The sequence below is a fragment of the Loxodonta africana genome, chromosome 14, assembly GCF_030014295.1.
Source record: "Loxodonta africana isolate mLoxAfr1 chromosome 14, mLoxAfr1.hap2, whole genome shotgun sequence".
NCBI classification, from domain to species: domain Eukaryota; kingdom Metazoa; phylum Chordata; class Mammalia; order Proboscidea; family Elephantidae; genus Loxodonta; species Loxodonta africana.
In genome coordinates, this window is record NC_087355.1 from 66,845,771 (window position 1) to 66,869,890 (window position 24,120).

A 24,120-nucleotide genomic window follows, 5' to 3' on the forward strand; every position below is an offset into this window, starting at 1 on the left:
TGAGACTAAAGGGGCACACCAGCCCTGGGGCAAGGACTAGAAGGCAGGAGGGGACTGGGGAGCTGGTAACAGGGGACCCGGGGCTGAGAAGGGAGAGTGTTGACATGTCGTGGGGTCGTTAACCAACATCGTAAAACAATATGTGTACTGTTTAATGAGAAACTAGTTCATTCTGTAAACCTTCATCTAAAGTACAATAAAAAAAAAAAGAAGAAGAAAATAGAGATAATGAGATCAAAAATGTAAGGTGAAAATCCTGTATTTAAATTTTTTTTTTTTTTTTAAGTAGTCCAGCATGGAAGGAAGAACTGCTTAACTGCCTAAGGAAAAGCAGGTAGAGAAGTTCCTCCTTCAAGAGTTGATGGCAACAGCAGCTAAAACAAAACATCAAAATCAATTATCTATCTCCTGAAGTTTGCAAGTTAAGGAAAAATTCTCCTCACTTTCTAGCTACTATTTAGCAAAAAAGCAAAAGATCAACTGCATTTATGGCTTACTGTTTTTGTTCCTAAAAGTTCAACCAATAGCCTTTAAAAAGAACAAAACAGAGAAAAGATTTATACAATATGAAGCGAAGCCAGAAGGCATCCATAAGTAAAACTGGCATCCAATATGGAAGTTTTATTTAGCATGCTTATGGGTTCTGAGAGTCCATTTAGAATGCAAAGTTAGGCTAAACATAACACTGGCACTTTTAAACACCTATTTTGAGAACTGGGAAGGAATTTTTCTATCACTGTTAATATACTTAGAAATTATATGCTTTCCCATGAAGTCCACCATTCTAAATACAGTCACGCACCGTATATTATCCCTTAGAGCAACGTCTGACCGCATATATGTCCGTGGTCTCGTATGGTTATAATAAAAAAAAGAAAAAAAAAGAATAGAGTTCAGAAATCTCAACCAGAGAACAGGACGTAGCAGACGTAACTGCACGTAGCAAATTCAACAGTTTCCCACACACAACGTGTGTATCTCATGTCTTCTGTATACAAGGCGACTGCGCTGCCAGGGTATAATGGTACGGTACATGTATAACCCATAATACATGTCTTATTAGTCATAATAAACACCTGCGTTCCTAGCTTATTACGTACTGTACTGTACTTTTGTTATTTTAATGTGAACTTTCCATAAATACGAATAAAAAGTTTATCATACAATAGTGTATGCTTTGACATGTAGCAGCATCTAATATGGTGTCCGCACAATGCTCAAGTCACATAACGTTCTATCTCCTAGAACTTATCATGGACCTCCAGTGATGCATGACTGCATAGGGTACTCTCAAAACATTCACCTAGTTATCCTTAATCATAAAATAAGTCTAAATTTATTTCATAAACTGCTTTACTCTAATCAGCTCTCCTTCAAAGCTAATACTTTTTCTAAATGTATTGAAATTAAGGAAGAATTTATTCTTTAACTTCAAACAAATTTAAAATAAAAGAAACTGAAACACTAATCTTTTTGTCACATCGCTCACTGTTAATACTGCTCCACTGCGTGTAAGATCAACTTTAAATACTTACGCCGTGTATGCACTTCACTATCTCCCCTTTTTAGTTCGATTAATTCAACAAATATTTTATTGAGCATTTACCATGTGCCGCTATTCTGGACAAACAGTAAGTCAGTCTCAGTCCCCGAGCTCAATGAGCATCTATCTATTGGACAATAATAATATAAAAGATAATTAAAATATAATCTGGTGGTCTTCATAATACTTATTAGCTACTGTGGAGTAGTGGTTAAGCACTCGGCTTCTAACCAAAAGGTCAGTAGTTCGAACCCACCAGCCATTCTGCCAGAGAAAGATGTAGCAGTCTGCTTCTGTAAAGATTACTGCCTTGGAAACCCTATGGGGCAGTTCTACTCTATCCTACAGGGTTGCTATGAGTTGGAATCAACTCGACAGGAGTAGGTTTGATTTTCTTTTCGGAGATGTTTTTCATGTCTCCAAAAATTCTCTGATACTCCTCCCACCAGGAGATGGAACTTAATTCCCCTCCCCTTGAGTGTGGGCTGGACTTAGTGACTTACTTCTAACGAACACAGTATGGAAAGGGAAAAATGGTAACTTTTCAGTGCAGAAACCTGGCAGTCTCCCCTAACACAAGTGATCAAGGTTAACATCACCAGCATTACGTCACGTGGATATTGATGTGATACGAAGGTCGCTTCACTTCTGTTGTGTTCTTCCCACAAATCCACAACCTTGGCCAAATCATGACAAAACATAGGACAAGCTCGAATTAATGTGCGATGTACAAAATACCTGACCAGTACTCTTCAAATGTGTCAAGGTCAAGAAAAATAAGGAGAAGGAAGATACAGGTTGGAAGACATTAAGAAGACATGACAGCTAAATGCCACATGGTATCCTGAACTGGATCCTGGAACAGTAAAAGGATATGAGTGGGAAAACTGGGGTATCCTGAATAAAGTCTATAGTTAATGATACTGTACCAGTTCTAATTTCTTAGTTTTGACAAATGCATCAAGGTTATATAAGATGCTAACGTTAATAAAAGCTGTGTGAAAGTTAAGCAAGAAATTTGTCTCTGTAACTCTTCTGCAAAAAATCAAAATAAAAGGTTTAAAAATATAGTCTGAAAAGTACCATCATGGAGTAAGCATATAATTTATGAGAGCATGTACCCAGAGCCTGGCTCAGAGATATGTGTGTGGGGCCTGGGGATAACGTCTAAGGTGCATCCTGAAGTATGAGGAAGAGTTAATAGGCTTGGTGGGGCGAGGGGCGGGGGGGGCGGTGGGTAAGAAAGAACAGGACCATCTACTACGCAGGAACAAGACAGACTTTGTTTTGTGTGGTAAACAACAAGTGGTTCAGTATGGCTGGCATTATGGTGGAAGAGCAGAGACTAGCATCCAGAGGCGAGGTCACATAGAAAAGCAGGAACTACCTGTCCTTTGAGATTCAGCTCAAATTCCCCATCAATCAGTTCAACCTAGTGCTAAAGTGACCTCCTCTTCTAAATCATTGCCTATGCCAGTCATTTGGCCATAATTAGGTACTGCCTTGTTAAGTCTGTCAAATTATTTTAATCTTTGCCATTTAAAATCTCACCACCATAAGCAGACTGGAATGGCAGAAACCATGTTTCATATAACCTTGGAACCTTCTCTTACTGGTCCCACCTTATATCATGCCTTGGATAGTGTTCGGCATAGTAGGAACTTACAGGATGAATGCTCACATAATATAAACTAGTCATCGGAATTAATGTAAAGAATGTGCAGCTTTTGTCCAGAAATAAATGCAAAGCCTGGTTTTAATTATCAGAAGTATACTACTTCATGACAGAATAATAAAGTTAGAGACATTTTCATATTCAAGCAACAGTACCACAAGGACTACCTAAAAACCTTGGACTACCTTAGGGGCCTTAAGAATCAAGAGCATATGAACTGTGGAGCATAACATTATTTCCTTCTAACATTCTGACAGACTCTGCTCCTTTCCTCCTCCCTAACAATAGCAAAAAGGTTTCCTACAAGGTGGGTAAAAGTGGAGTCTTTGAGTCCTGCTTGCACACATAACAGTCATGGCTCTTAGACAAATTATTTTCTCTCTCTAAGCCTCAGTAAGAGGAGCCCTGGTGGCACAGTTGTTCAGTGTTAGCCTGCTAACCAAAAGGTCAATGGTTTGAACCCATCAGCCACTCCACAGGAGAAAGATGTGACTGTCTGCTTCTGTAAAGATTTACAGCCTTGGAAACCCTATGGGGAAGTTCTACTCTACCCTACAGGGTTGCTATGAGTCAGAATCAACTCAACAGCAAGAGGTTTTTAATTCTCAGTAAAATGGGAATATTAATAATACTTATACTTCATAAAATAGCAATAGGAATTAAATGAACACATGCCAACTGTTCAACACAATGCCTAGCTCATGATAACATTCAATGTTGCAGTTGTTGGTTGCCAACTCATGGCAACCCCATGTACAACAGAACAAAGCATTACCCAGTTCTGTACCATCTTCATGAGTGTTGGTATGCTTGAGCTCATTGTTACAGTCACTGTGTATTTTTAGTACCCCCCAACATAGGGGGCTCAACCCCAGCAGTATACTGACAATATTCTGCTGTCACCCACAGGGTTTTCACTGATTTTCAGAAGTAGATTGCCAGATTTTTCTTCCTAGTCTGTTTTAGTCTGGAAGCTCTGCTAAAACCTGTTCACCATGGATGGCCCTGCCGGTATCTGAAGTACTGGTGGCATAGCTTCCAATATCATAACAACATGCAACCCACCACAGTACAACAAACTGACAGGTGGCTAATGGAAGGTTCCACAAATGTTAGCAACCACTACTGTGGTTGCAATGTGACCATTATCAGTGGCTGTAATGTGACCACTACCAGTATAATAATGATGACAGTGGCAATGTGACAACATTCAAAGATTACTGCCTATCCATTGCTAACTTCTAATCTTTTTACTTTTAAAGAACTCTTCCTAGTTAAAAAGATAGAAAAAAAATTCTTCCTGTAACACTCTTAATAACAGCTAGTAAATATTTTACTAATGGTAAAATCATGATGCACAGGCAGAAGAGTAAAGTTAGTCAACAAATACGAAGAGATCCTTGGAGTAAACAATCAAATAGAAGTTTAAGAACAAATGCATAAAAAGGAAATCAGAGGAATGTTCCTAAAACTTCAATATTTCCTTTCATATTTTTTTAAGTTTAAAAGAAGTTAAGCTCAAAAGTTTCAAAACATCCAAGACAGAATACAGAAGCTATTTAAAGTTATTTTTAAGCACATTGTTTCAAATATTTTTTCTCCATCTCATAAATAATTTCATGGACTGCATGCCAATGTGGAGATCTCACATCGGTAATACACTCTATGACAGTGACCAAAGCTGTATTTACTCTAAATGTAAAAGCCATAAGAGTTTCTTGTACAAAAGACACTTTGCAGTGGAAACCAACTAAGCCAACAACCCTCTGCAGCATCATCAACAGTGAATGTTAATCACTGTATCAAACATTCCTGATGCTGAGCTGCCAATGCTGTACAATGCCTGTTCCCTAACACCTAATTCACATTCCGTCAAAGATGGATCCTAATCCATCTAGATGAATTTATATGCCTGATAGCATAATCAAGATGTCATACTAGCTAAACAAAAATTTTATTTAATCTTTGTGAAAAAATTACATATTAAGACACAGAATATATTTATACTGCTACCCAAGTTGTTTAGATATTAAAATATTAGGGATAAACAGTATAAAAAGAAAAGTTGTTTCTTCCAAAAGAGATACTCTATTTTTTCAATCAAAGTATTCATATCCAAATGCTTCCTTAGGTTACAAAGATTTCCAAGACGGCCTGTTAATTCAAAAAGACATAAGACACTACCTTAACCAAGTGACCAAAGTTAATGTCATCAGTTACGTCACGTGAATAATGTACTATCTCAAAGGCTGGGACGAGAGGGTACTTCACCAAAAGCTATAATCCTAGTCTAATCATAAAAACAAACAAAAAAAAAAAACAGACAAACCCAAACTGAGGAACATTCTACAAAATATTTAAACAGTATCTTCAAAACTGTCCAAGTCATGAAAAACAAGAGACTGAGAAACAGTTACAGACCAGAGGAGGCTCAGGAGACATGACAAGTATATGCAATATGGTATCCTGGACTGAATCCTGGAAAGGCAAAAGGACATTAGTAGAAAAACTGGTGAAATCTGGATAAAGTCTGGAGGTTAGTCAACAATAGACATATGTACTACAGTAATATAAGATGAGAACACTAGAAGAAACTTAAAACTGGCTGAGGGGTGTAGGGAAAGTGTATAAACTATCTTTATAACTTTTCAGTAAATCTAAAATTATTCCAAAATAAAAACTTATTTTAAAAAAGGAAGAAAAAGAAAAAGACTCCAGACATACTTGTTTATGAAGGTTATCTAGTAGCAGGATAAACAGTCTTAGAATAAACACTACCACCACCAATAAATCCCATTACCAATCTAGGTTTCCATAAATATTTCAAATGCAACAATAAGAATAAAACTTCCCAGATTAAGTCACAGATTTATAAAGAACATGACAGTCACCAATTCGGTAAGATTATTACAGATAGTTTAAAACCTGTCAGTAGCTTCCTGCTGCTTAATAAATAAAACCTAAACTCCCACAAGGCTCTGAATGATGTACTCTCTCCTTTCGCATCCAGCAGGATTTATTCAGACTGGCTGGCCTTCTGAGAGTTCCTAAACAAGGCCAAGCTTGTTCCCTCCTCAGGGCCTTTGCACCTGGTTTTCCTCTTCTCCTGGTGTCAGCTTAGTACACCTCCATACAAGGGGCTCTCGGGACACTGTTTAAAGTGGGGCAACCTCCCATTAAAAAAAAAAAAGCACCTGTTTATTTCTTCTCCAGTTCTTAGCACAAGTTATAATTACTTTATTTGGTTAACTGTCTAATGTCTCTACTTGTTCACCATTGTATATCCGTCAATGCCTGGCAGAGTCATGAGAGATACCTGGCACTCAGTAAATATCTGTTAAGTGACTGAATGAATTCAACAAGTTGCGGGAAACATCTTTGGGACAGGGCACAAGGGTCAAAGGAACTCCATCCAATGAATGAATGAACTGCTCTATCGAAGATTCTTCTTTATAGTAATATAAATTTAATCTACTTCACTCTTATTTCTATTCTGAGTAATCTCAGTTGCATCCTTTGGAGCTCTGTTATAAAGATTGATTCTTTCTCCATAAGATAGATCTAAAAATATCAGTCCACATCTAAATTACACTGATTACTCCACACAATGTATGCACTTTTCAAATGGCCCAAAAAGCTCCCTATGATCCCTAAAGTAAAAAATCTTAAATATTTCATATTTTAGCCAAGTTGGTTTTAAGTGTAGGAAGCCCCCTGCTGATCACCAACAGCTCACATTTACTGTACCCCCTGCTCTGTAATACGTACCACTGTCACAGGACAGGTGCTTTTTACAGAGTATTCAGGAGGGAAAGGGATGAAAAACAGGAATTTAATTTTTCTAGAATGTCAGATATTAAAGTGATTTGGCACATTTAGTCAAATCCTCAATGTACATGTGAACACTTAGACTCAATCTTCTGTCATTTCTTCCATCTTTCTCTAATATTCATCTTCACATTCTTATTGCTACTGCCACATTTCATTCAGACCCTCATTGCCCTGTTTTCTCTGCCTCCTGCCAAACATACCAGAAATGACTTTTCATAAAATATTGATTTTATCCTATCACAACATCTCTACTGGGGAACCTAGATTGACTCAAAACTGCTTCAAGTCTAAGCTTCTTTTTCAAGCTTTCACTGTCTGTCATAACCTGACTCTATTATTATTTCAGACCATTCTCCAAAACTAAGCCGCCATGCTAATCAGCAAATCTTCTCACTATTCCATGCTCGTTTCTAAATCTACGCCTCGGGTCTTTGCTTTCCTCAATCTATGAGTTACTTACCTCTAAAAATCTAAAATACAAACCTACTTTCCAAAAACAAGAGTATGTCACAAATTCTTAGTAAGCAAGCTTTCCAATTTTCAAATCTTTTCCTATTTTTAATACTTTTTCTCCTTTGCCTGGGAAAACAAAAAGGCCATTAATTGTCACATCTACATATGCCCCAAGGGCGAATCAGATATATTAAAAGAAGACTACAATCCTAGGGATATAACTGAAAGTAGGAATTCAAACAGAAACCAACGTTCACTGCAGCATTATTCACAACAGCCAAAAAGGTGGCCAACCTTAATGCCGATCAACGGACCAATGGATAAACAAAATGTGGCATATACATACAATGGAATAATACCCATTGAAATAAAACCTGCTACAACCTGCATGAACCTTGAAAACGTTATGCTGAGTGAAGTCAGTCAGTCACAAAAGGACAAATACTGAATGATCCCACTCACATGAAAAAGGCAAACGTACAGAAACCAAGGAGTCTCTTGGTGGTGCAAACAGTTAACACACTAGCTAAACGAAAAATTCAAGTTCACCCAAAGTCACCTCGGAAGAAAGGCCTGGAGATACACTTACAAAGAAATCAGCCCCAGAAAGCTCTATGGAATACAGTTCTACTCTGACACGGATGGGGTTGCCATGAGCCAGCATCGACACAGCTCCAACTGATTTTATAGCGACCCAAGATTATTAGTAGTTACCAAGGGGGGGTCACTGCATAGGGAGCACAGAGTTTCTGTTAACGGTGGTGGAATAATTTGGAAACGGATAGTGGGGATGGTGGTACAACATGATGAATGTAATCGGTGTCACTGAATTGTACATATAATATTTGTTGAACTGGCAAAAGTTTTGTTTTATATATGTATTTATATATATACACATGAATTTTTATTGTGGTAAATATGTTTATCCCAATAAAAAAATTTTTAAACTATAAAAACTTTACATATACATACATAAAAAGACTATTATGGAAACCCTGGTGGTGTAGTGGTTAAGAGACACAGCTGCTAACCAAAAAGTCAGCAGTTCGAATCCACCAGGCGCTCCTTAGAAACCATATGGGGCAGTTCTACTCTGTCATATAGGGTCTCTGTGAGTCAGAATTGACTCGACGGCAAGCGGTGAAGACTATTACATTCTTAAGTGCCTTTAACCAGCTTTGAAGTTATACTGGGACATGGAAAAGTCAAGCCAGATTACAACAGCTTTAACAGAGTACTCCAAGATGAAAACAGTAAAAATTAATTAGGACATGAATAAATGTACAAAGCATACTACATGTAAATTTTCAAAAATCGATTTAATGATTATTATTACTATTATGCTAAGTGTCTTAAATTGTTAAATCTTCCTTGTCCTCCCTTTATACATCAAAATGAGTATTCTTCTAATCCAAAACATTTGTTTAAATACAAAACAGAGATACCATTAACAATACCTGTGAAAGACTGTTGTTTCCGCCAATTAAAAATTTCATTCATCTATATTAGACTTACTAAAGTTTAAAGATTTCAAGTTCAAAGGCAAAGTGAGACAATTTATCAAACAAGTTCAATTCTGTGATTAGTATAATTCATTCATTATGGGTAAAAGTAGTTAAAATCTTTCCATAAATCCTCAAAGATGTTTGTCAAAAGCACTTAATACTAGCTGAAGGGAAACTGATAGCAGTTCTACTGTCTCAAAACATGAAGTATATTTTTTAATGCATCCATTTATATCAAACAAGAATTAACTGAATTATACTAAACATTCTTATAGTACCTCACTATCACAAGATAAACAAAAGCGTAATTATGATCCAAGCGAAAAACTAAAGAGAAGGAAGCTCAGATGAATTTGATATCCAACTTTTGTACCTGCAAGCTTTTAATTTCATGTTTAACAGATTTTCTTGTTCTAAGGTTAGCCTAGCTGTTAAACTTGTACTTCCTTACAATCCCTAGAATTTTGGCTTGGACAAGAGTTTTCTTTTTAAAAATCTCATTGCAATGAAAGAAATTATGGTCTGAATCACAAAGATGACAAGAAACCTTAGCAATTTAAATAGACAAGCCTTGAAATAATATTGTGATCAAAGTATCAAGCAGCCTAATAAAACCCAGGTGGCTCAGGCTTATCATATATGGTACTCATTACCACAACTGCACTATTTAATCTACTTCCTGGTGTCAACAAAAACTTTCTGTTATTAATTCCCCCCAGTTATGGATCTGCTTAAGTTACCGCAGTTTTCTGATAAGAAAACTCTTTGTCCAAAAAATTTAAAAAGAGGGAGCAGGTCTCATTTTAATAAATGTTTCAGAACTGGAACCACAGTTGGTAAAACCACAGAAACCATGGTGACTTTGTATTAGTAGCCATCTTCATAAGGTTCTGTTAATTCCTAAGGTGGTACCAGATGACCCATGGTTAACAGTTTTGTATGGGTTCACATGTTTACATCAGAAGGGTAACCATATGCACACAAAAAGAACTGTTCTGCATGTTATAAACCCAACATTCAAAAGAGACTGATGCACTGACAAGGTATACAAGTGACTCTGCCAGTCAATTCCTCTTACCCATACACAAATTCATATGGTTCCCTGTTAGTTACAACTTGTAAGAGTTCAATGCAATTTTCTCATCGGTAGATCTTACTGCCCTTTTTGTAAAGTTCTTACATGTTTCACAAGCAACTGGTTTTACAGCACAGTTCATTTCCAAAACGATTCCATTTAGGCAAAGTGAAAATACAAGTAGTATTTGCTCTGCCTCCAACAATGGTGCCAAACGCAGAAGCAGCAAAAAAAATATAACAAAAAATAAAAAGAGACAAAGAAGAAAAGCGGTGCATGCTCATGGTCACTGTTCCTGGACTTATTGGTTTGTCTCAACCACAGATATCATGACATCAAAAAAGACAAACTGTGAGAGTCATACGTGTTGCACACCTCCATTTTAGAGACAGCTAGAGCGAGTGCATAGGTTACAAAGGAAAATCACTAACTGCTTAGTGTTTCATGAGTGGCACCCAGTGTTCACACAGATCCCTTACAACTGATCCATTTCCTCTCCATGCTCTCTTCTCTTTCATTCTGCTTGCCCAGATGGCAGTCCCAGCAGACTGGAAGCATTCATTGCACAACATACCACTTAACCATACTGTGTACTCGGTAAAGAAGGAAGTTCACATGGCAGGCTTCATCAGTATTGTCTGTGTAAGTCATCCGCAAAGCAATGTATTCTAGAAAGCCCTCCCGTGTCATCAGTCACACACTGATTCCCCGAGTCAAATTCAGCAGCTATTCAAACGACTGCTTGTGCCTACATTCAGTAATACTTAATGAGAACTTCTTTTTCTTCCCCCTAACCTACCCAGTTCAATCTATCCTTTCTGACTAGTTTCTCCATTCCACGTAGCAAAATACTAGCGGCTGTGTTGACTTTCAGCAGTTAAACAGGTTTACAATATCTGACCTGTCTATATTTATTCAACCGCCATTAATTTTCTACTGACCTGACGGTCAGAACTGCTTTTTTAAAACTTAATACCTGCTGTATATACACATATAAATTTAAGAAACTTTCTGCAATCTAGTGTTAATTTCGACAAGCATTTATGTCCTGGCCTGATAGTAAATGAAAACACCAAAAAGTAGCCATTCAAGTAAATAAATCATGAGTATAAGTCGAAACTGCAGGCATCTGTGTCACAACGATTCTGAAGAAATACTGGATTACCGACAACCCTCTTAAATTCTGATGGATTACGTATTAGCAGGGACGGATTACCCAATATGCAAGGGACGCATGGACTAATTTACGAATCTGCAGTGCACAATCTCACGTGGGATTAGTAAATTAACACAAGTAAACCCGTGTGTACCTTGCTTACTGGTTAATCCACCCCTGCGTATTAGATAGGCTTGCTGGAGTTTCTGGTTCTAGATTTGCCACTATCTTAACCATGAGCCTCTCTGGGCCTCAGTTTCCCATCTGCTAAAGAATTACAAAAGCTCCTGTTGTGATCCACTCTGCAAATGTGAGAACTGAGGCTGAAGAAACCCAAGGTTACAATTAGTAAAACCAGAACTTTACCAGAACTCAGTCCAAATTTCCTTTCCTTAAAGCTTTTCAGAAACTTTGCAAGATAAATTAAATGATTTTAGAAACCTCCTCTAAAAGCTATACATAGTAAATGTATACGCACACTATTTCCATACATGTAGAATTAATAACTAGTATTTTTATCAGGCTGCCCATAAGAAAAGGAGCCAATGTGGAAAGAAAGGCAAATCTGTATTTGGACAAAACACCAGAGTCTCACTGCTGGTCACGCTGAGTATCTCCTGAAGGAGCAGGGAAATCTTCCAGATACAGCTCACAGGGATCTTAACATTCCATGTTCTAGCTATACTACTAGAGAAATAGTTATTACCCATGAAGTTATTATATCATCATTCTTCATACAACCCCTCGCCCTCTTCTAGTGCTCAGTCTTTTTCATGTTTTGTTTTACCTGTGTCTTGGTGGTGGAAGAGGGGAAATTAAAAACTTAAGAAGAAATAATTCGCAGTATTAAAAAAATCTTAGCAATAGACTTTAAACTGAGTATGTTTAAATACAGATCAAATTATTGACAGAAGAACATTTATCTAAGGTATTAAAAAAAGGCATGAGTCCTATAAATGCAGATTAATCAAAAAGAAAAATAAAGTATTTCTAATATGAAAATGAAAAAGTCAGATGATCAGTTTATAAAAAATTCTAGGACAAAAATTATTTTATAAAACAAATATATATAGAGTCCTTTTGAATTGCAAACTTGGATATATATTTGTAATCCCAAGTTGTTCTCCAACTACACAAAAATATTTTCTAGGCACTTTCACCTGGTGCTATGAGTGCTATGATCTTCATTTATACTAATAATCTGATTTCACTAACATAATGTGCTAACAAGTTCCCCAAAGCTTCAAGTCAAATATACTGCTCAGAGCAGCTAAGTTATTTAAATAATGAGCTTTCAAAAAAATATCTGTAGCAAAGATGTAAGGAAGCAATGGTTCACTGAAGTAGCTGGCACATAGCTCCTACTCAAATATCGGTTTGATGAAAGAATAATAAAAGAATGGAAAAAGAAAAACAAAGAAGTTGAAATGAGAGATGAGCCTGGAAGCTACAGAGGCTTGAGGACAACCGCCCGCGTGGTACTGCTGCTACTGCCATTGCTACCTATTGGGGTACCAAGTGCAAACAGCCCCAACTTGGGCTCTGCTGCGAGTCTTACTGCCACGGTGCTGGTTGTGGAGTTAGTAACCTGCCACCAAAACATGTCTCTAAAAGGTCATCAGCTCTCCAATTCTATAAAACAGAAACAAGACAGGTACTTATTCCAGACCACTGACATAATTCTGTGATTCTCTCACCAATCAAGTCGGGATTAAAGGCTGCTTGTATACTAAAAGAGTTCTATTGGTTAGTTAGATGTTAGAGGGAAAAAAGCAGGAATGTGTATCATGGGGATGAGGGAAGAAAGAGATGCAGTACAGCATTATAAAGCTCCACCACATATTGTTATTAAGTCAAAATAATTATTTCCTTTGTTTTCTACTATTATTAGAAAGCATCTAAATAAAAAGGACTGATTAAAAAAAGCAACAGATGACAATCCTCGTGGTGGAAAAGAGATAAAGGTATGAAAACACCTCTCTGATACTGATGTTAACTAACTCATGAAGAATAATCTCAAACAGATAGTTTCCAAAGCTATGAACATTTCATCTACACAGAGATGAATATAAAACAAACAGAACACTTCACTGGAATGACTAAAATATCACTCTTTCAATACAAAGGGAAGTTTGCAAACTTCAGCATTAGCACCAAAACATCCAATCTAATTATAATAAATCTTCCTTGTATAAACCTTACAGACCAGCTAATATATTTAATTGGGGTATCAGCCTGGGCAGCACTTCTCCTGGGCAAGACGGGAAGCAAGCCTCAACTGTGCTAGTTAGGACAATTTCTGGAAAAACAGAAACGGCAATGACCTTTGGTTACACACTATAACTGTGGCTTTTTGACGTTTTAATTAGTGCCTAAACAGTTCGTTTTTAAAGGTTATTACCATAAGGTTTAGCAGTAAATTCAAATATCTTTACCTAAAGTTGTTGTGGTTCAACAGTAAGATAATTTTTATTCAATTAAAATTCAAACCACTGGGAATAGTAATTTAAGGATTATATTTTTAGACTTGGGAAACTTAGGAATTTTAAATACTATTTAAGCACTGTATCCACCTGTAATTTTCAAATCTTAAAGTATTACTTTAAGTCTGCACAAAATCTGAACAGGTTTTACTTGGCTTCTTTCCAAACCATAGCACTTATGCTTTGGGGACCAAGGGAGGGTATAGTGTAAAGCGCTTTAATTTCTTTAAGCAGAAAAATCTTTTACCTTGACCACATTTTCAATAGTATATCCTTCCACGCACAGGAGTTTTTTAGCTAATTTTTTTAAAAAACCTAAATTTTAAAGCGTGAGGTAAATGCAAAAATATTTTTCAAGCTTTTAAAATGAAGTTCCTACTCTTGTAGTTAAAATCTGCAGACCCTCAAACTGAAAGAAAGAAAGCATAAAAATATAAGATAGATGCTTCATATTTGGATTTTACTTCTTATAAGTCTCTTAATAAAGCAAAAACTAAATACGCTAAGTAAATTTTGATTTTTTAAATTTCAAATCACAAACAATAGGCTTTCTGAGTGATCAAAATAACTTAAGTGAGCAATAACCCAAAGTTCTTTGTCCTGAATATACAGCAGTAAATCAAGAATGTGAACGGTTTAACATTTTCAAAATACTACCATGAATAACAACGCACGGTACCCAGGGAATTTATATCATAATTCAGCACACAGATACTCTCTCCTTATCTGTCTAAACAATGTTTCATTTAAAATGATATATTTATTAAAGTTTTATTAAAAATATAAAATTTAACAAATATTTTACTTAAATATTTTAAATACAACTGCAGCATGGGTAACGATTTTTATAAACGTGGGCATTAACGTTATTGTCAGAAGTCCTTTCACTTAGGAAATCAGCCGAGAAGCCAAAAACAGCTTCTCTATCTGGATATTAAAATAGTAACAAAATTCAAAAAGTGTTACCAAGAAAAGTAATGATCTCTAACCAATAAAAGTTCCAAATTTACTATATATGTATAGAATATATATTTTTATTAAGTAGTTTTGTTCTGCATTTCTAGAGATGCTTGTATTATTGATGAGGGCCCGGAAATTAACTGCAACAAACTCACAAGATATAACTTCTTTAACGATTATTTAAAATTGCAACTGGCATCCACCTACAAAACAAAACTTCACCTCCCCTGTGAAGTCATCCCCAAAAGAGATTCATGGCTCACATCTGGGTATTTGCATCATTTTTTCCTACTTCACTCCGGACTTGTATCATTCTCCTGTTTCGCAACTCTGTATTTACACTCTTGCCTGTCTCACTTAAACTCTTTCAAGGCGGTAACCAGGATTTGGTGTATCTTTTTCACCACCTACTCAATGTAATCTGCTGAATAAATGCTGAACTGTATCACTGTCAACTCTTTTTTTTTTTTTTTTTTTTTGAGATAGTTGAAACATTTTATCACACCTCCACTTAATGAACTGAGGTCAATAAATAAAGCTCATCCCTCAAGATATCCTTTCTACTCTAAATATACTCCACTAAGTCCAAAACAAATCCCAAAAACTTATGTATGTGTATATATACTTTCCCCAAATATTTCTAGCAAGAAAACAAGAATGCAACAAAAGAAAACAGGAAATTTATTTTAAATGAATCTATGGAACAGATCACAATGACCACTGACTATTCACACAGACGGGGAATAATACAAAATAAGTAAAACTCCTGTCTCTTCATAAAATGTCCCCATTTGTCTAAAAAACAGTAAGTTTTCTGTGTCCTGACTCAATTCTTCCCTGAACTCAAAAGTAATACAAAGCCGAAACAGTAACCAACACCTAAGTTTCAAGCAGTTTTGCCCTGGGTGCAGGTGGCAGGCAGGCAAACTAAGAATAAACGGAAGGTGAGACTTTAAGAAGTTAATTAAGCAGTGATTTTCTGTAATATAAAATATGGCTTACATACCTAGAAAGCACTGCAAATAATATAATTATACAAACTTACTCCCTCCAAACCCAGTGATAAGAAAATAACACTTTTGCTTTGAAAAATTACTCTGAATACATCTTATTTTAATTACATTTTGGCAACTTATATTTTAGCCTTTGGAAAGCCTGTTTAAGATTCTACCGCACTGTTTTTCTTTTGAAAGCTTAATGGTAACAAAATAATTGTGTAAAACAGTCTACACTAATATTTCTTGCTATTACAGCAAACCAAAAAAAATCAAACTTATCGCCATCAAGTCGATTCCGACTCATAACGACCCTATATCAAATCTGTATGATAAAAAAGAAAAAACTTTTCAAGAACAATTTTCTCCTGCTGCAATGAACAAAAAGGCTAAAAGCTGTGTTTGTGTGTGTGTGTGTGTGCGCGCGGGCACACACGAGCACGTGCATCACTTCAATAATTACACATGCTGCACACATTAATACTGTCTGAGCCAGTCAGGCACCATTTCATTGCTCTAACTGCATTCAGTAGTACAATACAGCCTTCATAGTGCATTTTGAAATAAGCCTATTTTGAAAGCCAAGGATCACCCCTTGTGATCAACTTAAAGAGAACATATAAAAAATGTGTACACTTCAAATATAAAAATTATGGATTTGGTTCTAATGCAGAATAAAGTAAGCTTCTTATACCACCTGCAATATTAAACTGACTTGGTCTGTTGCAAAATAAGACAGTGAGTTATTGGGTCTGTGTTTAATTCAGTGCACTTTATAACATATTTAAGGAATTCAGTTGTATAAAATAGTATCTGAATCTTATCAGATGAAAATAGTTTTCCCATTTTGCAAGCCTCGGGTTGCAAGTCTGAGAAAACAAATTAGTCTCCAGTTCTCCTAAGCTTGATAATAGTGCCCCCTAATGGGAACTTTAATATAAGTTTTTCTACCCGTTTTTATAAAGGATATATTCTCTAACATGAGCAGTTATTCACTTTCAACTAGAAAGGAAATTCTGTAATATAAAAGTGTATAAAGATTTAATACACTCAGAGAAGAGTTACCGCATCTGTAAAAACAAATTATAAATTAATGGGGAGAAACAAACAAGAGAAACCTCATGCCAAATAGTTTTCTAGGTTGTGAATCATCAAACTATCCTAACATAATCCAAGATAACACTACAGTTAATCTTATAAGGCAATTATCCTTCTCATTGTGTTTTTAGTATTCGGCAAGTAACTAGTATATACTAAATCAGAGACATTATAGAGTCAGAAAAAAATGGTTCCCAAGTTAAATTACTTAGTGTCACACAGATCCTAACTACAGAGCTGGGAGTCCTAATCAAGTTTTTTGGCCTCATTTGCTGTTGTTAAGTGTCATCGAATTGATTTCAACTTATAACTACCTCATGTGACACAGTGGAACTGTTCCACAGGGTTATCTAGACTGTAATCTTTACAGAAGCAGATTGCCAGGTCTTTCTCCCACAGAGCTGCTGGGTGGGCTCGAACTACACCACCAGGGCTCATACCATTACTTTTCTACAATGTCTGGCCACAAGTCTACAACTGTGACTTTAATGCCTTCCTCCCTATGATGTACAGACAGTTCTCCTAAACATAAACTACTTAAAATGCAATTTTAAAAAGGAAAAATACATTAAAATTATTCTGATAATTTCTAGGTGTGCCAGTAAAACAAACATTCTGGAATATCAATATTTTCATTTCAGTGCCCACAATACATTCTGGACTCAATGTTACAGTCAAAGTTAAAGGCCATATCTAGAAGAAATAAACAATAATCAAAAAGCCACCAATTTACAATGAAAACAGAAAAACTATCACCTTATTCTTTAACCTTAGGAGAGAGGAAGAACAGCAATGAGTAAGAAAAAGTTATATGAAATAGGAGTTGTTAAACTTTCTTAAAGGGCCAAATAGTAAATATTTTAGGCTTAAGAATCATATAGCCTCCATCACAACTACTCAACTATGCCATTGCAGCAGAAATGCAGCCATAGAAAACACATGAACAAATGAATATGACAGTGTTCCAATGAAATTTTAATTACAAAACCAGGCGACTAGTCCTCAGATTGTAGTTTCCTAATCCCTAATTTAAAAATTTTACTAACGTTTGACTTTTGGATCACAGATTAAAAATCTTCATTTTACATGAGGCACCAAACACCAACAACGACAACAAAAAAAATCTAAGACACCAAACACAAACAACAAAAAAAACACCTAAGCAACCTAAAATATATCATTGCTTTTTACTTGTATCACACGAATGGAAGATGAAAGACCTTTCCCGGAGTAAATATGAGTTTCAGTGGGTATTAAATAACTAAAAAGCATAAGCAAACAGTAGGTCTTTAGCATGATTTAAAATAATCAACATACAGGATTATTCTAAAATATGTCTGTATAATGTGAAATCTTCGTTTTTATCTAGATTTGGTAAAAATGGTAACTACATATAAATGTTCCTTAAAGACAGAATAAATGTATTAGGTAAGAGAACATAAAATTCAAACCTACTGTATATATATGTGTTTGTGTATATGTATATATATGTGTGTATATATATGGAAACCCTGGTGGCGTAGTACTTAAGTGCTACAGCTGCTAACCAAAAGGTCGGCGGTTCAAATCCACCAGGCGCTACTTGGAAACTCTATGGGGCAGTTCTGCTGCGACCTATAGGGTCACTATGAGTCAGAATCAACTTGACAGCAATGGGTTATATATATATATATATACACATATATATATATATACGTATATATATATATGAGCCGTGGTGGCATAGTGGTTGAGAGCTACGGCTGCTAAACAAAAGGTCAGCAGTCCAAATCCACCAGCTGCTCCTTGGAAACGTTATGGGGCAATTCTACTGTCCTACAGGGTCGCCATGAGTCGGAATCGACTTGACAGCAATAGGTTTCAGTTTTTTATATGAGGCTATGGAGAAATACAGGGTGTTGTCTTAGATTTTCACGCTATAACAAAAACGGCACCCCGTTAACTCCTAAAGGTAAACCAAGAAAAACAAATTTAGCTGTTTTACACAAAAAGCAGGTTACAGACACCAAACAATGGTAACCTGCGCTCAACAGTCTTTAACCACTGGCTTACACTTCATGAAGTATCTAAAAGCAACATAGTATAGTGAAAAACCATGGCATTTGGACCCGAGCAGCTGCAGATTTCAAACACTATTCTAACAATTCCCTAGTTAAGTGACTCTGGACAAGTTATTTATCATGCCAAGCATCAGTTTCCTAATCTGGAAAAGGGGACTGACAAGATCTCCAACTGGGCAGAGTAACAAAGGATTATCAGGCAATGTGCATATAGTATCAAACTCATTGTCATTGAGTCGATTTCAACTCATAGCAACCCTGCAGGACAAAGTGGAACTGCCCCATAGAGTTTCCAAGAAGCGCCTGGTGGATCCAATCCGCCTACGACTTGGTTAGCAGGCACAGCTCTTAACCACCATGCCAGCAGGGTTTCCAAATATAGTACACAGCATGCAACGCTCAGCAATTTATTATTTAATGCTAAATTGAAGTCTCTCCTTATCTTAATATTGTTCTATCATTTTTAATGGGCTTCTTAAAGCGTATGCTAATGCAATCACATCTTGGCCAACTACCTCTAGCCCATAAGAGAAGTTAGCTTCTCTCTTACAGGTTAGATCAAGACCTAGTATTAATAATACAACTTGCTTCGTTAATAGAATTGTAATGGCACTGAACAGTGTTTCTTGTTCATATTCTAAACTTAAAATTTTATAAAGTAAAACTAATTACCTAGGAAAGCTGTGTGACTTCTGTGCACAAGAATGCAGTGTTCTGGAATAGATTCTATTCCCATTCGTGCCACTAACCTGACAGTTGAACAAGTCACTTCAAATTAACTTCTCAAATTCCTTACTTGTACACCAAAGAAACTAAATTAACAACCCTTTGTCTTCTAGCTCTAAAAACATTATTACTGAATTACAATTAAGTATCCCAGGTCTAGTGGTAAGCAGGGGAGTAGGGATATTCTAACACTGACAGAACTGATTGCAGGGAAATCTCAACATTAATCCTATCCGAGGTATAAATATTACAGTAATTCAGACTAAAAAAGGAGTGTGGCCAATTAAAAAAATAATAGTAAAAAAAGAAAAGAGAGGGAAGAGAAGAAACAAAAGGAGAAGGAAAAAAAACACATACTACAAAAAGGCTTAAAAAAATCCAAGTACCTAGAACTAGACTTGATTGGTTTCTAGAATTATTACGTTAATACAAAACTTGATTTGCAGGACAAATTGCAATACCAAGGTATTAGCCTTGGCAAGAATATAATTTGTCTCTCAGATACGTTCAAGGTACTATGTGAACAGTGAAGTTAAATGAGATTAAGTAACATTTTATCAAAGCTGAAAGTGATCAGTTAAAACAGTTGTATATAAAATGATCTCTGGGAGTTCAGACAAATTAGAAATTATTTTCAACTAGATTAAAAAATACATATTTTAGGATGTTGACCTTGGCCTTTGGTGTAAGTTTTTACCAACTGTAGGCCTTTGCTAACAAGGCAACTACATTGCAGTCCAAAAATAAAATGCCTCTAAAATAAAAAAATTAAATGCTTCTGAAACGCTTAAGGAGTCTTTTTTCTGAGGCAGGCAGCTCGACTCATTTCTTCGTAAATACGGATTGGGTCAAAATGCTGGACGCAATGAAGACGCCTATCCTTCACAGTGTAAACTACTCCCCAGGCTAATTTCATAACGAGAAAGTCAACTATCCAAATTATTACAAACCAGGATCACAAATTCCAAATAATTAAAGGTCAAACTAGTGAAGTTTATGATATAAATCCTCATTTCACAAAATTTGTGTAATTTTTCTAAGAAAATCAGAAATTAAGTGAACTAAGCCATCCTTGATAGAGAATCCTAATAATAGATTATCAAAGATTATAGTGATAATTGTGTTAAAATCCAATTTGTAGGTACTGCAAAGATACCCTTGAGATAAACACCCTTACCTTCATCAAAATCAGCATCATCCTCTGTATGCTGGGGGAAAGGAAAGCAGTTGGTAATCTCAAGCCGATCTTCTACAACCAAACCCAAAAGCACTCCTTGAACAACTTCAGTTCCTTGTCCTTCTTCTTGATAATGTTTGATTATTTTTAATACCACCTAAAAGAAAATAAAGGAGCTTAAACCGATTTTTATAGTTTATATTTCCTTTATTTCTGAGAAAAAATAAATCATACTAGTGTGTCTGCAAGTCCACAGAACTATATAATAGGATTAACCAAATTTCTTACAAATCACTTCCTTTATCCTTACATAAATAATAAAGCTCACACAGTCTAAATGTACACCTGAAACCCTTTAATGCAAAACTGACTTGCAGACCAAATTGCAGTACCAAGGTATTAACCCTGGTATGTCAAATGTCAAAATGGTACGTATAGACAGTCCCTGGATTACGAATGTCCGATTTACAAACAACTCATATTTAAGAATAGCTGCCATAAGGTCTGTTATATTAAAATTCTGAGTTAAACACATAAAATGGCTCATAATAACGAATGAACTCCCTACTCTGTGACGCTCAGGAAAACACTGCGCAGTTCAGAAGTGTTTCATAAGTGTTCTCTATGCATAAACCCAGTGCCGTTGAGTTGTAGAAGGGTACAATATATACTAAGACATTTGACTAACTAAATAAGAACCATGTGTACCTGTTCAGACTTACCTACAAATTCGACTTAAAGACAGACTTAGAAACAGGAACTGCTGGTATGTCAAAACACAGCACTTATATGACTAAATAGCCAATCAACCCTCAGGTCAAGACTCCTCTCAAGGGGCTCTGGGACCCAGGAGTTCCTTTAGCCTTAACAAACAGTACTCCTTTATCCTGAGGTTATTATTAAGAAATTGCTGAGTAAACTTGTTTACAGGAAGATAACATCCTGACCTAGATGATAAAACTACCATTAAGACACAGAACAAAGACCTCAGTTATCTGGATACCTGAAAACAGAAATCTCTGACAAATTTCAACTTGCCTTCCTGAACAGACTATCTCATTAGCCACAGAAAGCAACAATGGGAACGTGTGTCCAACGAGAATCCGGTTGGTGACCAAGCACACACAGAAAACATAAGCTCAAATACTACCTAGCTTTCCTCAACCAGAAGGAAATATTAAGTAACCTGTAATGGAAGCATTACAGCTAGAACGCTCCTTAGAAGTGAGAATGGCAAAACTTCGGCCCACATACTTCGGACGTGTATGTTATCAGGAGGGACCAGTCCTTGGAGAAAGACATCATGCGTGGTAAAGAAGAAGGTCAGCCAAAGAGAGGAAGACCCTCAACAAGATGGACTGACACAGTGGCTGCAACAATGGGCTCAAACATAGCAATGATTGTGAGGATGGTGCAGGACTGAGCGGTGTTTAGTTCTGTTGTACACACAGTCGTTATGAGTTGGAACCGACTCAATGGCACCTAACAATGACGACAATGGAATAATCAGCTCTTACATTACTCTTTCCTCTAACATTTCAAAAACAAAAAAGAGGCGGCAACAATGTACATGGCTGAGCAGGCAGTTAATTTAAAAGTTCATAATAACAATAATGGCAGAATCATTAATAATAATCCTTACAACATGGAGTAGTTAATATGTGACGTACTTAGAATAGTACTTGATATATAGTATTTACTAATAGTATTACTGCCATTATTAGCTAATATAAGCCCATGACCCGAAAATCTAAATGTTCCTGGATACTTAATGCTATTGATGGGATCACTGAACCACTGCTGAAATGGAAGGCAACAGTCAAAGATACAATGCGAAGTTCTCAGAAGGAAGATATGTCTAACAATAAAACAAATGTTTATTAGCATTTTATTGATTAATGTTCCATTTAAAACCAAAGTATTCTTGACAGAAACAGTATTACCCCAAACCAAAACCAAGCCCACTGCCATCGAGTCAATTCTGACTCATAACAACACGATAGGACAGAGAATTGCCCCACAGGATTTCCAAGGAGCAGGCAGTGGATTCGAACTGCTAATCTTTTGGTTAGCACTTAACCACTGCACCACCAGGGCTCCAGAAACAATATTAATAACCATTTGATAATAACATGTTACATGTGTTGAATATTACATGCCTGGCATTATTCTAATGATTTTACATGTGCTATCAAAAGATGTAATTCTCATAACCACTTCATAAATTATTACATTCATTTCACAGATAAAGAAAACTGAGGCAGAGAAAAACTAAGTAAATCGCTAAAGATCACACATCAAGGAAGTGGCAGAGCCAAGATTTAAACACAAATTCCAAAGCGTATATGTTTGCTTTAATTTTAGTAACGAGGAAATGGTTTTCATATCAGTAACTCAATTAAGAATTAAAATGGTGAGTGACAAATAGACACAAAAAGACTTCACATGGATACGACACAGATCCCCTGCAAACAATCAGCAGGGAAAATTGCTTATCACAGAGGAGCACCAACTGACAAGACTGGCAGACCTTCAATACAGTGAAATTAAGTGCACGAAACTTACAGATTCCTGTATAAAGGCCCTCTCTGCTTCTTGAAAGGCACAAAAACAGGCTTTAGAATCATGCAGGTATAGGTATGACTCCTAGGTCCAGCATTTACTACTAGTAACCTTGGGAAAGCTATTTTATCTTGATCTGCTTGAGCCCCAGACTCCTAATTTGCAAAATGAAGCTGTTGACACTACTAAAACTGAGGTAGTATGCATAAAATACTTCACCCAGGGCCTGCCAAGTAGTAAATGCTCATAAATGATCAATATTATTGATGCTGTCAATAAAAAGAAAGCAGAGCTACTTAGCTCCTATTCAGCTTATCTATCTACCAAGGAAAGTTATTTTCACTCTTAAAAAATAGAACATAGAAACAAAACTGATCAAGAGTTAGCATAACACACCAATCAGCTCTAAATGATTTCAAGTCACCTAGTTTAGGCTCCCCAGGTTCCTTGATACTCCACACTTAACCCTATTGATAAGACCACTGAACCCCTGCTGCAATCAAAGTGAATGAAAAATGCTAGAAGATGTATGAGCTTAGTGTGTATCTTTGGAGAACTCTTCAGTGGTTCCTACATGTGCAAAAAGCAATACTGATTAACTAGAACCCAGCATAGTTTCAAAAAGAAGTCAGGCCAAAAAGAATTTATTTCCCTTTATAAATAAAATAGTAATGAGAAAAAATATTTTTAAAATGAATTATCACAGTTAAAAAGATTTTATATTAAAACAATGTCTTAATTTTCAAAGGGATTAGTGGGGCAATGTAAGCAAACAATACAGCAGGCTAAATATGTCTGCTCAAAAGGCAATTTCATACAGT

The 24,120-nt window shown here is 36.1% G+C and overlaps 1 protein-coding gene across 1 annotated transcript in view; it reads right to left on the reverse strand.

The window, feature by feature from the left end:
* EIF3H (eukaryotic translation initiation factor 3 subunit H) overlaps nt 1-24,120 on the reverse strand; it is a 130,546-nt gene that overhangs the window by 64,220 nt on the left and 42,206 nt on the right. The window contains exon 2 of the mRNA XM_003408444.4: nt 20,738-20,894. Within this exon, the coding sequence (XP_003408492.1) occupies nt 20,738-20,894 (157 nt within the window). The remainder of the gene's footprint in view (nt 1-20,737; nt 20,895-24,120) is intronic.